The sequence below is a fragment of the Cucumis sativus genome, chromosome 3, assembly GCF_000004075.3.
Source record: "Cucumis sativus cultivar 9930 chromosome 3, Cucumber_9930_V3, whole genome shotgun sequence".
NCBI lineage: Eukaryota > Viridiplantae > Streptophyta > Magnoliopsida > Cucurbitales > Cucurbitaceae > Cucumis > Cucumis sativus.
The window spans coordinates 29,930,445-29,947,748 of NC_026657.2; the positions used below are offsets into that span (position 1 = coordinate 29,930,445).

The 17,304-nt window shown below is 28.5% G+C and overlaps 2 protein-coding genes across 2 annotated transcripts; one reads left to right on the plus strand and one right to left on the minus strand.

The window, feature by feature from the left end:
- Positions 1–8,300: 8,300 nt before the first annotated feature.
- On the minus strand, positions 8,301–10,327 carry LOC101218444 (29 kDa ribonucleoprotein, chloroplastic). Its single transcript, XM_004137780.3, has 4 exons — positions 9,899–10,327; positions 9,715–9,816; positions 9,007–9,306; positions 8,301–8,551 (listed from the first exon to the last, which is right to left on the minus strand). Exons 1-4 carry the CDS (start codon positions 10,265–10,267, stop codon positions 8,486–8,488), a joined length of 837 nt encoding a protein of 278 aa, XP_004137828.1. The 5' UTR covers positions 10,268–10,327; the 3' UTR covers positions 8,301–8,485.
- Positions 10,328–12,773: 2,446 nt separating this feature from the next.
- On the plus strand, positions 12,774–17,034 carry LOC101218678 (adenosine kinase 2). Its single transcript, XM_004137781.3, has 12 exons — positions 12,774–13,015; positions 13,266–13,319; positions 14,568–14,614; positions 14,697–14,728; positions 14,818–14,919; positions 15,055–15,122; positions 15,244–15,320; positions 15,719–15,816; positions 15,926–15,996; positions 16,085–16,151; positions 16,229–16,412; positions 16,613–17,034. The coding sequence occupies exons 1-12, from the start codon at positions 12,933–12,935 to the stop codon at positions 16,753–16,755; spliced, it is 1,026 nt and encodes a 341-aa protein (XP_004137829.1). The 5' UTR covers positions 12,774–12,932; the 3' UTR covers positions 16,756–17,034.
- The last annotated feature ends 270 nt before the right edge of the window (positions 17,035–17,304 follow it).

Consider the following 17,304-nt stretch of genomic DNA (forward strand, 5'->3'; position numbering starts at 1 on the left):
AATTAATTATAATTATAGGCATTAACACTCAAAACTTAGAAGAAAAATGTAAATCTTCAAACTTATAAACTAAACTATGAAACAAAATTCAAGCTTCAAAAGGTAAAAATTATAACATTTGAAACTAAGGGACAAAATGAAATTAAAGTTTATATATGTGAATTTTTCCTATAAATCACCAACAAAGTCCAAAAAGAAATGTTTGGCTCGTCTTTATAATTAGGCGGAGATCTAGGGTGTGTTTAGTTGAGATTCAAGTGTTTAATTTTGTCAAAAAAATTATTTTTAAAAAAATGGTGTTTGACAAATTAATTTATAAAATAAAGTATTTTGGAGAAATCTTTAAAAACAAAATTCACGTATACACACTTATAAAAACGATACTAATACAAAAATGAGGTGTAATAAATTTTATTATCTTAATAGTTTGCCAATTTTTCTCTATTTGAATAATTACTTTCAACCCTAAACCCTAACAAAAATTGTGATCACTACATTATCAACACCTTGTTACGAACACAATTAGAAGTTAAAAAGGCTCCTTTTGATCCATTTTTATTTGATTTTACTTATAAACACTACATAAGTTACCATATTTTACGATCTATTTTTCTAAAATAATATTTTCAAATACCAAATTAAGTTTTCAAAAATTAAGAAAGAGTAGTTTTCAAAATTACCAAAAAGATTTTTATATAAAATATAACAAAACTTAATTTTTTTGCTTTGTATTTATTATTAATTACTTATTGCAAAAATTTCAGTTGATCAAAACACGGCCGTCGATCAGAGTCAATGGACAGTTTCTGCTCTTAAAATGACGATATTTTCAATTTATTCATTACGAGGAAAAGTAAGTTTAAACGATATTTAGTTAAGTGATGATCAAAGTCATAAACAAGCCTAAAGGAAAATTTTTTTTGTAATGTGGCCATTATTGATTACAATTTTTTTGGGTTGTTATGGAATTAGATGACTTGAACATGTATTCACGTGTCCTGAAAAAGACTTTATGCTATATATTTTTAGATCAAATATAGGAATAGACAAGGTAGATAAGGGATTAATAGAAAGGACATAACAATTATATATCGTTAATATATTCAATAAGGGTTAGCTTCCCATAATAATAACTATCAAATATAAATTTAAATATCAATTTTTTTTTAATTTCTCTTTCGTACCTCCAATCGTTAAAAGCCGACTTTCACGTCAAGTAATCTATTCAATTTTGAAAAAAAATTAAAATACATCTAATTATTTGAATATGATGACAAACTGAGCCACATATTCTGGTGACCACAATAATAAATGTGACGATATATTTATTTTTGTGAACACATGTATGAATATATGTTTTTGCTTAACTATATTGATGTTCATAGAAGGACAATATATCATATTTGCGTATGTTAAAATCAAATTTTTTATCAAAATTTTCATTTAGAAGTTGTAAAGTTTAATCTTTATATTAATTATTTTAAAGAATTAAAAGAGTGTTTTCTTTTTTAATAATTTTAAATATGATAAAAGTGATTTTAATTATTTTAAAATAAATTATATAAAAATAAATATAGGCAATGTCGGTAGTACAGTGCTTTTCAATAGTCATTCCAACCTTAATTATATGTTTGTTTTATTATGTTTAAAAGGGTCACAAAATTTTAAGAAGTTCTAATAAATTAAAAAAATATATTTTTTATATCTATTATCTAAAGTAAACTACTTTTTTAATAAACTAAAATTCTATTTGTAAAATATATGAAACCAGAAATAAAATGAGTAACAAAGATATTCATTTTTTATACTTCTAAATTAAATGGTATTGGTTTAAATTGTGCATTTTATGAAGTACAATAATCTATCCTTATATTTAGACTCTAAATTAGGATTTTTTTGGTATAAATTTATATCTTAAACTGTTTAAAGTTTAAATTTATATAATTTACTATCTTAAATTAAATCAATACTATTTTAAGTTAAAAAGTTTTATCAATCTCATCTTATATAAGTTTTCCAAATTCTTTACAATTACGCCCTTAAATTAAATGGTTGCCCTTTACAATCAAATTATCTTAATACTTTTATTTCAATTTTTTCAATTAAAAACTTGAAAACAATAGTACGTACTAACCATTTAAACATTAATTTTTCAAATCAATTTTGTCGTTTATTATTCATGCAAGCTAAAATTAAATCTCTACATTTGATGATCTCTATAACGTTCAATATATATATATATATACACACGTTCGTAATGAATTTTGTATAATAGAAAACTGAAATGATCGAACATGGTTAGCTAAGTCGTACATAATAGAATTACATTGACGATCGAGCCAAATGAAGGCATGAATAGAACTACAAAGATGAAGATCGTGAATGACATCAACAAAACCTTATACTTATATCACATAGCGGTAATTTTCAGTCGAAAGAATTATAGAATCAAATTCGACTTAAGGAGGACAATGCCAACCTCATTTGAGATATAACAATGTCTCATGCGACCTCCACAAATTAAAAAAATAGCAAAGTAACCATGGAAAAAGTTAGTAAAAACAATATTAAGTCATATCAGGAAGAAAATAATATGTTTACTAAATCAAAAAATATATATAGATTTAAACAAAATAAAGAGTATATGATTTGAAAAGGTTATTTGTGTATAATTGGGAGGAGGAGAGGATTTGGTGGGATATTTGTTGACAAATTTTATCCTTTGAGATAAAAAAGAGAAATGACACTTTGAGTCACATTCTTCATTCATTTGTGTGTTTATTTGTTTATTTGTGGGTTTCATTTAATTTCCTCTTCGTGTTTCATTATGGTCTACCAAAGGGAAGGCAAACCCATGCATCCCTCTTCTTCTTTTCTAATTTTGTCTCAACAAAAACTTTTTTTCTTTATATATATATTTATTATTTTCTTGTTTAATTTGTTTTGTTTTCTAGTAATATATTTTTCTTTTATTTGTGGCAATTTATAACATTGAAGAAATTGTATATATATCTATTTTTTCATTCAATTTATATTATTATAAGAACATTTACTACAAAGTTTCCACCATGTTGGCCTAACTAGTTGCACAATTATTAGTTCAATTATTTAAATGCTTAGATCAATCCACATATTACTTAGTACAAAACACATAAATTAGTTTTAAATAATATATAAATGGTTGAACTCTCAACCTCATGATTTTTAATTTAAAAAAGAGTAGAGAGATCTAAAATGCAATTAGCTTGAAAAATTAAGAGCAAATTAAAAAACTAAAATCAAATCGTCTAAATTTACTAGTTTTTAACTTTTCATTAAATATAATTAACCTTTATTATTATTTCTAGTTAACAACGAATCAAATTGTTTGGTTGCTTCTTGTTCTCTTAACTAATATAGTATAAACTAAATCAAATTTACTTAGAGAAAATGTCAACAATCATTTAATCAATGTGAATATTGTTTCATTTATATATATATAAAATCAATTTACACATTATATATATAAGGAGGAAAACCCTAATTAATTTTGCATACTATATTATGATTGCATTTTTTCAAAAATCAACCATATGATGGACCAAATAAAACACATAGATCATGTACTTGAGTTAAGCTCGTATTAAGTAGAAAAATTAAAATGTAAAATATACTTTCAATTAATGGATGGATTTTTTGTATATATAAATTTTTCTTGCCCAGTTTTTTGTTTATTAAAAAGAATTAAAGAAAAAGCAGTTGGGACATTTTTAAAAATTAAAATACTTACCCACTATCCTAATTTTTTATTTTATGAATGATAGTGAGTCATATTCTTCTATCAATAGAAGTGTATCATTAGCTACCAAATATTTGTTATTGATAAAATTTAAAAGTAAATATTTTATCAAATTTATTATTTTTGACAATCAATTATAAGTGTAATTTCTAAATCGTTCTTATAAGAAATGGATAGTTCCAAATTTAGCAATTAGATTCAGAATAATTAATTATATAGCAACATTTTAAAAAATGTATAAATATAGCAAAATTTATGAAATTTTATCAATGATATAAGTCTATCATCGATATATCAAGTTGCAAATATTAATTTATCATTGATATACTATACGAAGTCTATATGCAATACAAGTTTATGAATGATAGTTTTTTTATATTTACATTTTTTTCAAATATTACTATATTCTTAATTATTATTCATAAAATAGTCATACTTTAATTTCTCTTATAATTTCACTATTGTGTTGTCAATCCACTGATATGAACCCATATTAAAAAGGTAATATTTTTTTAAATTAAAATAATAATAAAAAATAAAAAATAAAAAAATTAAGGTCTGACATAAATAAATAAATAAATATATATATATATATATTAAAATTTTTTGTTTGTGTCCTGATAAATAAAACCAACTTATAGGAGAAGATATTGGAAATGGGCTGTCACGTTTTGTCCCCTAAAAATAGGCTAATTAGGGCTTGTAGGGGTTTAGGGTTTATATAATTTAATTTCATATTTTTATTAAAGAAAAATAATTTATTTAATAATTTATTCTTTTCAATCTTATAGGAACCACAAGTACTTGTCCCTAAACCCTTTTTTTTTTCTACGTGTTTGCTTTTCTATTTATTTCCCCCATTACATTTCTTAAACTTTTCCCTTCAAAATTAATATAACCCATATTTTGTAAATAAAGCTACACAGTTAAACTACTAAACAAGTATCATTAATTATTCAAACATAAATATAAAGGTAATCGTCCATTTATTTAGCACGGTCTAAGTTAATTGAACTTGATATTTTAAATTATATAAAAATATAAAAATATTAATTTAAAGTTAGACGACAAAATTATGTTCCATGAGTATGAACTATAGCAAGTAGTGGAGACATCGAAAAATATAGGACTATAAATAAAGAAATTACATAGAAAATACTTCAAACTTTTTTTTTTCTTGTATAAAAGTGAATTATTATTGAGAGAAAAAATCAAACTCGTAATCGATTAAATAAGATAAGTGAATGATAGATGTTGGGATATTTGATGATAAGACTTGTCTATCCATATATAGAAATGGCCTCAAAGTATCAAATTGAATTTAGTGGATATAATAATAATACTAATAATAATAATAATAATGAAAAGAGAAAACAAAGAAACAAGAAAATACCATAACTTTTTGTTATGGTTGGGAAAAAGAGGACAAAATATAAGCACTAATGAAAGAGAGTTGAAATTATTTTGATTTCATTTCAGAAAATATATATATATATACCATTTAATTTCATTTACACCTTATTGGTGGAAAAGCCAAAACCCTTCCCCTAAATAATCCATCAATGGGGTAATTCCACGTGTATATTCTCCTTTTATAATATAATTTGACATTTTGTGTTTGTCACTCTATCACTCATTATTTCATCCTCTTTTTCATCATCATTCTTTGTGCCATTTGTTTCTTCTCGTTAATTAGGATATACTTTTCCCATTTTCAATTGTAAATTGTAATTCAAGCTATATGGTTTAAACTTCTATGATTTGATTACCATAGTGTAATTAAAGGTAACATCACATTATTGATAGTGTTTTAATTACTACTAGTTTATTTAAGTTTATTAGGATTTTCTACTGATCTTTCGAACCGTGTTTCTATAATTGCAATGATTTATCTTCTCTAAGTTAAAACTTATTTAGCTTGAAGGTAGAGACCGTTCCAATTCCAAAAAACGAAGTTCAATTTTTTTTAATAACATCTATTAAGCTTTTAAATAACGAAGATTTCATTCTCTATTTTTCTTTCATTACAATGAAACTATCGTTTTTGTGTGTTCACACTCAAAACTTTTTCATTTGTCCTGTGTTTGTCTAGTTGAAATATCATCCCATTGATTGAAAAAAACTATTTGGGGTTTGATATTGTATCATACTATGTTAGCAATTGAATAACTAACATTTTAAATATATTTTTTAAAACCCAACTTGCTAATTAATAGAAATATAATAACAAGATTGAGGAACCTTTTTTACACTTTTTTTAAATACCCTTTTGTTTGTTTGCTGAAAATGACTAAATATGAAAAAGGAAGGTTCAAGTAAATAGATCCAAAGAGAAGAGTTGGAACAATTACCATGTGGGTATGTAGTTTATTTACTAAATTTTATTTATAAAATTCCATCACTAATTCTCTGTCATGTCTCCATTATTTGTTGCTATGATACTAAAATATTCATTGCTTTCATGGTGTTTCATAAATAAATACTATTTTTTTTTTCTTAGATATGATAGACAGACTATTGCAATTTATAATTATTTAACTAATACTTTAAAATAGGATATCATATTTTGTTTGCTCTTCATTCATCCTTAAGTATTAAGGAAAAGTACTTTTTTATTATTTATTTTTTAAGATCAACTCATGAAAAAAAAAATTATGAATTATGAGAGATTTTGAAATTGAGAAAATTAATTTTGTTGAAAGATAAAACTAAAAACTAAAAATTAAAAATCAGTAAGAATTAAATTAAATGGTATTTTGAAAAATAGCAAAATATTGATACAAAGTATAGCAAAATTCATCAAACTATTTTTAGTCCATTTAATTATTTTTTTATATTTTGTAAATAGTTTTTTTCTTTTTTGGTTTCCTTTAAATAACTTGTGTTTTAAAAGTGATTTTAAGTTACTTAACTGCATTAGGTTTTAGCAACAACAAAAAATGTTCAAAAATTTTCCAAAAACTTTTAAAATCAATTAAAAACCCACTCTAAATTTGTTTATTAAGTAAATTAAGTGAAATTCGTTAGATATTTTATGGTTAAGTTCACATTTGTGTTTTGGTTTTTGTTCGGCGTGAAGGAATAAGATCTACAAATAGTGGGCCTCTATGTGGCCCAAACACGAAGGGACCTTTTTTGTTTTGTTTGGCGTGAAGGATTAAGATCTACCAATAGTGGGCCTGTATGTGGCCTAAATACGAAGGGACCTTTTTTATTTTGTTTGAAGTGTAGCATTAAGATCTACCAATAGTGGGACTCTATGTGGCCCAAATAATAATGGGCCTTTCATGTTTTATTTTTAATTTTATTTGAAGTGAAGGATGGGCCTCTATTTAGCCCAGACTCGACTGGGCCTTTTTTATTTTGTGTGAAGTGAAGGATTAAGGTCTACCAATAGTGGGCCTCTAATTTGTGGTTTTTTTTAAAAGAAATATTTTGACAATTTGTTTTAGTTTTCTATTTTGGAAACTTAAAGCTCATAATACTGCAATATTATGAGTTTATTGTTTTTGTTAAGGATTTTAGATTCTGAAAACTATAAAATAATTAGAATGATAATAATACTTTAATTTTATTTTTCCTTATAATTTATCTAATAATCGTAGATAACAAAAACAAGTTTGTAGGTAAAAGTAGTGCTTATGCTCTTACTTTGTAAAACTAAAACAAATAGTTATTAAATTAGAACTCCAAGCTCTATTTGAATATTTTCCAAAAAATATAGTTCCTGCTCAAAGTGCTTTAGAAAACTAAACAAAATTATAGAAACTAAAGTCGTTTTCAAAACTTCATAGAATTCGCGTGGAAATTTCAATTTATACCCAATTTGTTTCAATTTTAAACATTAGAGTTTATCAATTTTAACATAATAATTATATCAATTTAAACCCTTAACTATTTTTATAAAGAAATCAAATTGAAAAATATATCCACTTAAACCCTTAACTATTTTTATAAAGAAATTATATTGAATAACTTGAGAGTTTAAATTAAACTAAGAGATTAAATTAATAAATGTATAAAACTTCAGTTTAAATTGACAAATTCATGGTTTTAATTGATATATCTACTAATTTAATTAATTTATAAAAGTTCAATTTAAATTGATAAATTCACGATTTTAATTGATATATCTACTAATTGACAAAACTCCTAAATTTGAATCTTATCGACAAAACTCCTAAATTTGAATCTTATCCACAATACTCCTAAATTTGAATCTTGGATATATCTACTAATCGACAAAACTCTTAAAGAAATATTTGTGATTTGGTTCCATTTGCAAAATACTTATCGATTCAACTTCAAACCAAGCCAAACCAACCCAACTACGTTTTGAATACAAATAGATCCGGGGCATATAATCCTCCTAGAGGTGTAAGCACCTGCTTTCACATGTTGTCTTAAAAACGATATTCTGTACCCTCAGCCTTGGGGTACAATACTATAGTGTCTTCTATCTTAAAAACATTGGAATTAACTCTCTGCTTCCAAATGAGTTTGGGCACGACGCAGCATGATATGGTTTTAATCTTAGTTGAATGCAAAATTAGAAGAAAAAAATATATCAAATATCATCGACGAAAGAGAAAAGTACACTAAATCATTCGGCACCATTTACTATCGGAGAACATACCATAGTAAAATAAGGTTAATATAAGAGCTCAAAAACCACGTTAATTCTTTATAAATAAAAGCTGCTGATACTCAAAACTGGCGCCTCGGCGGCCTTGCTTCGGCTTGTGTTACTCGGATGGGTCTTCCGTCCAAGTCCTGCAATGAATACATTTTTACTTAGTTATATGAATGACGCTTGATTCCAAATCATACACTTCGGAGCACCATGCATGAGATGAGTTTCGTAAGAAAAGAAAAATGATAAACTGAGATAAAACATTCCACCACAAGAAATATCACAGATGGGAACAACAAAAGAAAATAAACGAAGAAAACAAGTGAAGCAAATCGAAAAAAGTCATTAATGCATGGGAATAAATTGAAAATTAAACAGGGATATATAAGCAAAGATGCTACAACAAAATCGTGGTTAACCTGATTACATGAAGAGGATTTCATTTTTATAGCAATTGGTCCTTAATGCTGTCTATCTCTTGAGTTCAGTAAGCAAGGTTTTATTTGAACGTGAGGGCATATATCAAGTTTCATCATAAGCAAATGCAGAACTGACTAAAAAAACGCATAAAAACGAAGGGTCGGTGTGAACTTACAACTCCATCCAAGGACTGAATGGCCTCGTTAACTTCCTCTGCTGAATTATATGTTACGAAACCGAAGCCCCTAGACTTTCCGCTATCACGATCATAAACTACTTTTGCCTCCAAAACATTTCCCTTTTCCCTAAACAAGTTCTCAAGTGTAAGATCGTCAACACCCCAAGCAAGGTTACTCACATGGACCCGGTTGCGGTTATCAAATCTTGAAGCATTTCTAGAACCTCTGAAAGAGGAATCGTCCCTTTTTGGTGGAGGGGGTCCATAGTTTACCCTTAGTAATCTCCCATCGAGTTCCTGTAAAAAGTTGACCAAGAATCATTAACCAGAAGCAAATCCAATACTAAGATTTGACTGAAAATGAAGGATAACACTAAGTAAATGGAGCACAGAGGTGAAACTTTGAAACTACTGGCGTTAAAATTACACCTCAAAAAACACCATGGAAGCAGATAATCTATACATACGTTTTGCCCCAAGAAATAAGACCGAGCAAGAGAACCATCACTAGGATGAGTTCTCTAAATAAAACGAGTTCGTTGATAATTTGATGTTCAAAACTTGATAGCTCTATAACTTCCTACTTTTTTTCAATTGAGTTGGTACTTGACAGCAATTGATTAGGCAAGGAGAAAATGAATCATACCCAAAACCAGTAGTGCAGAGTATTAAGCTGGCGTAAACAGGGTGTATGAAGCGACTTACATAGCCATTAAATTGCTGAGCAGCTGCTTCAACCTCACCAACAGTCGACATTGTAACAAAACCAAATCCCCTGCTTCTTCCCGTCGTCTTGTCATAAATTACCTTCAAGAAAATTAGGGCAAACCAAATGGGTCTCTTGAGAAAACAAAAACACGTAATAACACACTAATAGAAGGAAAAGTACCTCGACTCTTTCAACTTGCCCGGCGCTTTCGAATAAGCCGGCGAGTTGAGCACTGTCGACAGTGAAAGGAAGATTTCCGACGAACAATTTGAGATCAGGAGCGTAGCTGGAGTCGTCTCCATCGACCTCAAGAGTGCCTTCTTCCTGGCCGTAATCGGATGAGACGGCGACATTTCGAACAAAGCGAGAGGAAAAAGGAGGAGAAACCCTATGAGAAGGAAGAAGAAAAGAAGAGATGGAAATGGGATTTGAGAGAAGGCGAATGGAAGAAGAAGGATTGAGAGAGAAGAGTTTGAATTTAGGGTTAGAAGAAGATAGAGTTTTGAGGGTTAGGGATGGGAGCGTGAGAGAAGCCGCAGAGGCAGACATGGCTTCCGAGTTTTTGAGATAAGGTTGGAGAAGCCTCGACGGGGAGAAACTTATATATTTATAGGATACTTTTTTTATAAAAAAAATTGTGTAAATTTCTATATATAATATAATATTAATATCTTCCTGATATTTTTGAGTTTTTATTTTTTTTAAATGTGAATTTTTTTTTACATTTTTTAAAAATTATTTTTTTCTAATAGATTTGTTTTATTTTATTTTATAAATATTTGAATCCTAAACCTATATGTTTTTAACTAAATAAATATGGACAAATTATGAAACTCACTTGTCCACTATGGTCATAGTTTTCAAATTTATTCAAAATTAAAATAACGATTGAAATTAGAACACAAATTTAAAGCTTGTATATATTAATTGCAATTGTTATCGTATTTAGGTGAGAGTTTTTGTAATTTGTCAAGCAAATATATATCTATAACAACTTTGGTTTAATTTTAATAATTAAAAGTTGACAAGTGGTATGGACATGACTTTGTTTTTATTTTTAGATATTGAAGGTTTAGTCGCTTAATTCACATTTGTTTACTAAACACAATACCATTAATTAAGAAAGTATTTCATCTATCCATCCGGTCTATAAAATAAAAGTTTAAAAATCTAAATAAAATTGGTGAAAACTTCTACAAGTTATAAGAATTAGTCATTCTATTTAGGTTTTAATGAAAATAACTCAGATTTATCAACTATAAAAGTTTATTTCATTCGTGCTAATTTTTACGAAAATAAATGAAAAATCTACCACCAAACACATATAAAATATTAATGCTAGTACGATACTGGAACAATCAGATTGAATAATAATATGTATGTCTTTTTAACATTTATGTGTACACTTTTTCATTTTTCGTATTTTTTAGTACGTTCACTGATTATACATATATCATTGAATTCTTTTTTTCGAATTAAAATGCAAAAAGTATAAAAAATATATAAAAAAAATTAAAGACTAATTTTGTCAGAAATTTATTGACTTACACCGATTTAATTGTTGAAAGACATTTAAGAAAGAAATAGTGAAAGAGATAATAAAAGTAACAAGTGGATAGTTGGAAGTGGCACGCTTGACGCGTGTGAGATCCATCCTTCATTATTGGTATCAACTTGTGATACTCTAACAAACTTGACCACTTGTCTCTTCGTGGAACAATCACATCCATCCATTCGTCCTCAGATATTTATGTGCCAATTTCACTACTCTTTTTTTAACATAATTTATTTTTCTTCCCAATATAATTTATTTTGCAATTATCGTCCTCTGCCGTTTTAGTATTTTATTTTTGGTGTATTTGTTTTGCGTTCTTATTCTTGGTTCATTTATTTCAATAAGTAATATTTGTTTGAATCTTATTTCTATTTATTTTCATGACTTTTGAGTTTACATGTAATAGTGTTTATATGTATATATAGTTTTTGTTTAGAAATTATTGAAAATTCATATCCAAAATACATCACATTGAAACGGTTGCAGCTATACGTGTAAGGATTAGTGTGCGATTAGATCCAAATTATCACAACTTAGTTGGTAAGCTAACACACTTTTAATTTGGGCAGACTTTGACTTTGATTTGGACATGATTTTTGAAGTTTGGATTTAATAACAATTTAGTGCATGTGGTTTATTTAAGTTATAAGATTCAACTCCATGATTTGTTTATAGTTTGTTTGTTAGATGTTCAATAACTTTTTCATCTATCTCTTACTCCCTAAATCACAATACAGTAAAAGTGTTATATTTTGATTAAAATGAAATTAATATATCTAAATAGTATAAAATCAGTCTTTGAAATGGTTTCAAAATTTATCAATAAGTTAAAATCTTATTCACAATTGAAACAAAAACAACTTAGAGTTAATTATTGTAGTAACTATTATAATTTTAATTTAAATAGTAACGATGTAGTTTATATATTTATAATTTATGTAATGATTTTTTAATTTAACGATGACATTTTTTGGATGCAAATTTTCTACTTGACATATTGGTGGCTGTGAATGATGATTTCTTAAATAGTTAATTTCACCCACTATAATTTTTTTGTTTTTTTTTTGTATTCATCTTTTATTTACTCTCATCTAATAATGTCTTTTATTTTGGTCTTCTCGTTTTTTTATCTTTGACTTTGGATCTTTCTTTTCATTAGTATTTTAATTGGGTTTTGTATTTATTTCCCTTCCTTAGTCTGATTGTTTGATTTGATGATTTAAATGAAAAGAAAGTTTAAATAATTTACCTACTTTATTTTCTCGGATCTGAATTCACTTTATTTGAATTTTTCTACGAGTATTGAATATATAACTCAAACATAAGATATATCAATTATGAAACAGAAATTTCAATTATTTTAAACCTTTCTACTTTTTTTCTTAAATTATACTTTTACATTACATACTTAATTTAGAAAATATTTATTTCATTTTTCTACATTTTCTTTTTGGGTTTAAGAAAGGGGTTGGTGCTTGGGTGAAGAACTATAAAGGAATTGAAAGGGCCCATTGAGGTTGGTGAAGTTTGAGAATTGTGCCACACAACTCCATCACTCACTCCCCAATTCCAACTATAAATCTCCTCCGTTTCCCATCTTCAGATCTGAATCTCATTTCTCCCATTTCTCCAATTTCTCTTCTTCACCTTCCTTTCATCATGGCATACGAGGGTATACTTTTGGGGATGGGCAATCCTCTTCTTGACATTTCTGCCGTCGTGGATGATGATTTCTTGAAAAGGTAATTTCCCACCATTGTTTCCTCCATTTTTTTTATCAGTATTTGTTTCCATCAGATCCCTATGGTGTTTATTTTTTTTATTTTTTAATTTATGTTGTTGGGTTTTTTCTTTTTATTGATTTCCTTGTTGGGTTTTGTGTTTTTTTCATTTCTTAGTTTTATTGTTTGCTTCTGTGAATTGTAACCTTGATCCAAAATAGCAATATTGGGATTTCATGTTTTGATTCCGTGAATCACTTATTTTGTGCAGATACGACATCAAGCCTAACAATGCTATACTGGCCGAGGAGAAACATCTTCCAATGTAAGGGATTGGTTTTCTATTTTCTTATGTCCCTTGTTAGTTTCAGTTTTTTTTTACGCTGCTTTGTGGCAACTTATCATTAATAGTATTCTACTTTGTCTTATGGGTAGCTTGAAATTTAAGTTTGTTGTTACAATTTGGTGGATTCCATCTCAATAGATTAGGAAATAACGAAAAACGAGTTGAAAGATATTGATACTGTGTACTTTTGTTTTCTTGTTTGAGGATGTTCTAGTTGAGGTAATATACTTAATGAAGTTTTTCAATATGGATCTTGTCAATTGTATCAAACTAGAGGACTAGTTGCAAAAATGACCCGGGACAGCAAGAAGGAATTGTTTGGTTACAAAAGTAATTATGCATATGTGGCTAAATTAATGGTCGTGGCTTGTGTTTTATTCATTTAGTTGGAAAGAAGTGAGAATGTGATATAATGTTATAGGGAGTATTGGACATATTTAATTTCAGGTGAAAATTAGAAAAGAAACAAGGCATCAGTTTGTCTGTCTTTGATTGGGTGTATGAATTTGACACACTAGGGGTTACAATTAGATTCTCCTAATTTATTAAGTTTTTTCTTTAAAAAATAGATATATTGTTGTGAAAAAACTGAGAACCTTTAATTTACAAAAAAAAAAAAAAAAAACTGAGCAAGGATAGAGATAACCCATACCCAAAGTAGCCGCGGTAACTTTGATTTTCCTAATCTACTGAAAATTTTGCTTATGTTGCTGGCTCACTTTTCAACACTTTCTTGAACATCCTTAGGAATAAAGACTTGCGTTGTTTCCATTCTTGGAAAATGTTTTGGAATAATGTGGACACCTCTTAGCAGAGACAAGTGAAAGGAAAACAAAAATGATAGAATCTATTAAGTTGGTTTAATATTAGAGAAAAATTAAAACAAACTCTATAAATTAAAATCAAATAGTTATTAGAACAAAAATATAGAAAACTTTTAAACAGTGGGTTATAATTTATAAAGATATGCTGGATGACTGTTAATTTTCATCCTCTTCTTGGTTTCTTTTCGCTTTTTAAGTTGGTTTAATGTTTATGAACCTTTATTATGTACCTTTTTTCCTTTTCCAATTCCATGATTAGAGTTGTTATACTATAATATTTATTTGATATTGTTTGATTTTTCAGATGTGAGTTTTTTTCTCGGTCTTTTTTAATTATCATTTTTCAATTGTGTAATTCAATTGTAGTGTTGATCCCCTTGTGCATCTATATTTCTTTTTCTAGGTATGAAGAGTTGGCCAATAATCCTAAAGTTGAGTACATTGCAGGAGGTGATGTATCTGTGATTTTTTCTATATATGTTATTGTGGTTTTGGCACATTTGTGAACTTCATCTCTTTTTATTTGGTGCAGGTGCTACACAAAACTCAATCAAAGTGGCACAGGTGAACTAATTTGTTCCGTGGTGAATATACACATATCCCTCAAATTGTATTTTATGGTATGAGACATAACTTTTTATTGGCTTGTCCAGTGGATGCTTCAACATCCTGGTGCAACCAGCTATATGGGTTGTATTGGAAAAGACAAGTTCGGTGAGGAGATGAAGAAAAACTCAAAAAGTGCTGGGGTCAATGTAAGTTTCATATTTTATCCCCTCTTTTTGTTGTTTCATATTTTATCCCCTCTTTTTGTTGATAATTTTATGTTTCCAAATTTTCCATCATTTCGTTCTTACATGCTCTTTTACCCATTGGTACTTAAAAATTAGGTCCAATATTACGAGGTTGACTCTACACCAACTGGAACCTGTGCTGTTTGTGTGGTGGGTGGTGAAAGGTTGGTTAAAACTTGTTTGCCTCAGTAACTATGCCTGTAAAAAAATTGTTAAAGTTAACCAGCAAGTATGTGTTTCATATTTTGGTTAGTGTAACAAGAGTTTGTTTTTTGTGGCATACAGGTCACTGGTTGCCAATTTGTCTGCTGCAAATTGCTACAAGTCAGAACATTTGAAAAAACCTGAAAATTGGGCATTAGGTAAATGTGTAACTCATATTATGGTCTTAATGGTGCTAGAATTTATTCTTATAAATTATCCATTTTTAGAACAAGAATTTAGCACTACCGTGTGTACTGTTATTTAGAAGTTTCTTTGGAAAAAAATTGTTAGAAGATTTTCCTCCTTGCCTTGCCTTACCTTACCTTAATTTGTTCTCATGGTGGTTGTAGTTCTTTCTTGTAAAATATTAGACTAGTGCCACAAATTTTTTTTGTGCAAACAATCTTACACATTTTCAAGTTTCTCAATCTAACTTTCATCTAAAAATTGTTCGGTTGAACAAGCAACCAATCAATCCCAAGTATTTATTTAAAATAGGTTAGGGACCTTTAGATAGGATGTGTCTCCTTAGCTAACTTATCTTAATTTGCAACAGTTGAGAAGGCCAAGTATTTCTACATTGCTGGATTTTTTCTCACTGTATCACCAGATTCCGTTTTGCTTGTAGCTGAACACGCAGCTGCAAACAAAAAGGTACACCCTAATCCTTATAGTTACACTTCTGCAAACAAAAAGTACACCCTAATCCTTATAGTTACACTTAGGTTTCAGAAAAGTAACTAATATTGCCATTCATTTGCAGTATTTCTCGATGAACCTGTCTGCTCCATTTATCTGTGAGTTTTTCAAAGATGCACTCGAGAAAGTTTTGCCGTAAGTATTAATGCATGTTCATTGGTATGAGTAAACTTTGATGTGTTGACCAATGCCACATGTATTTATATTTTTTTCCATGTTTAAGGTATATGGACTTTGTTTTTGGTAACGAAACTGAAGCAAGGACGTTCTCTAAAGTTCAAGGCTGGGAGGTAATGGCTTGCTTGGTCCCATGAAAACTTATGTTCGGTTTCATTTATGTAAAATTGGATGAACTTTTTATGGCCAGACTGAGAATGTTGAGGAGATAGCACTAAAGATTGCTGCGTGGCCTAAAGCATCAGGAACACACAAAAGGATTGCTGTTATTACTCAAGGTCCAGATCCAGTTATAGTTGCTGAGGATGGAAAAGTGAAGAAGTTTCCGGTTATTTTGCTGCCTAAAGAGAAACTTGTTGACACAAATGGAGCAGGTATATTCTGCTGCCCTTGAAAGTTGAAACTTTATGGAGCTTAGCGAGCATGAACTATCCGACATTTTATTTATTGAGTCTCCCTACACCTGTGTGATGCAAAACAAAATTCCTATTTATAATATGTTAAGGTACACAAACGAACACCATAAATGTGTTTTAAGATATATTTTCATCTCGGTTTTCCTTTCCTTTTTCAGGAGATGCGTTCGTCGGTGGCTTTTTATCTCAGTTGGTTCAAGAAAAACCGATTGAAGACTGCGTTAGAGCTGGCTGTTATGGATCAAATGTTATAATCCAAAGGTCTGGCTGCACATTCCCTGAGAAGCCTGACTTTAATTGAGCATTTTTTCTCTTGCGAGACCTCTCACCCTTCTCTAGCTTTTCACCGGTTGTTTTTATCTTTATGTTCTCAATCGAATATTCTCGCTTCTGTTTCGTGTACCACGGCTCATGCAGATGTTGCCTATTTTTGCATATCCATGGCTGTTTACCATATTCCTGTTATTTCCTCTTATCATAAGGAATGAGTTTTTTTTTTTTTTTAATATATATATATAATAGAGTACTTTATCTTGTCCTGAAATATTATTTGATAATAGAGCTCTTAATTTATAGAGAATTGTTGTCTACCATTGTACTTGAGTCACACCATTACTTTGGCCTCTGAATAAATTAAATAGGTTAATTAAACTACAACATTTCTAATTGTTTTTAATGTTAGCATTTGCTTTTGTATTTTAAACAAAATTTGGAAGACCTAACCTAAAATGAAAATTGGGACTAGAAAACTACCATATTTGTTCTAGAATTACATTTTATACTGCCATACATGTTCCAGAATCAATTTTCATTTAATGTTCTGATGGATTTATGTACTTCAAAGAGTTGA

Bases quoted from the DNA above. Each gene is read 5' to 3' on its own strand.
- LOC101218444 (XM_004137780.3), bottom strand. From the start codon at position 10,267: ATGTCTGCCTCTGCGGCTTCTCTCACGCTCCCATCCCTAACCCTCAAA. The intron at 9,817-9,898 runs GTACTTTTCCTT...ATTTTCTTGAAG, and splicing joins GGCAAGTTGAAAGAGTCGAG to GTAATTTATGACAAGACGAC. The intron at 8,552-9,006 runs GTAAGTTCACAC...TATTCATTGCAG, and splicing joins TTCAGTCCTTGGATGGAGTT to GACTTGGACGGAAGACCCAT.
- LOC101218678 (XM_004137781.3), top strand. From the start codon at position 12,933: ATGGCATACGAGGGTATACTTTTGGGGATGGGCAATCCTCTTCTTGAC. The intron at 13,016-13,265 runs GTAATTTCCCAC...TATTTTGTGCAG, and splicing joins GATGATGATTTCTTGAAAAG to ATACGACATCAAGCCTAACA. The intron at 15,997-16,084 runs GTAAGTATTAAT...TCCATGTTTAAG, and splicing joins GCACTCGAGAAAGTTTTGCC to GTATATGGACTTTGTTTTTG.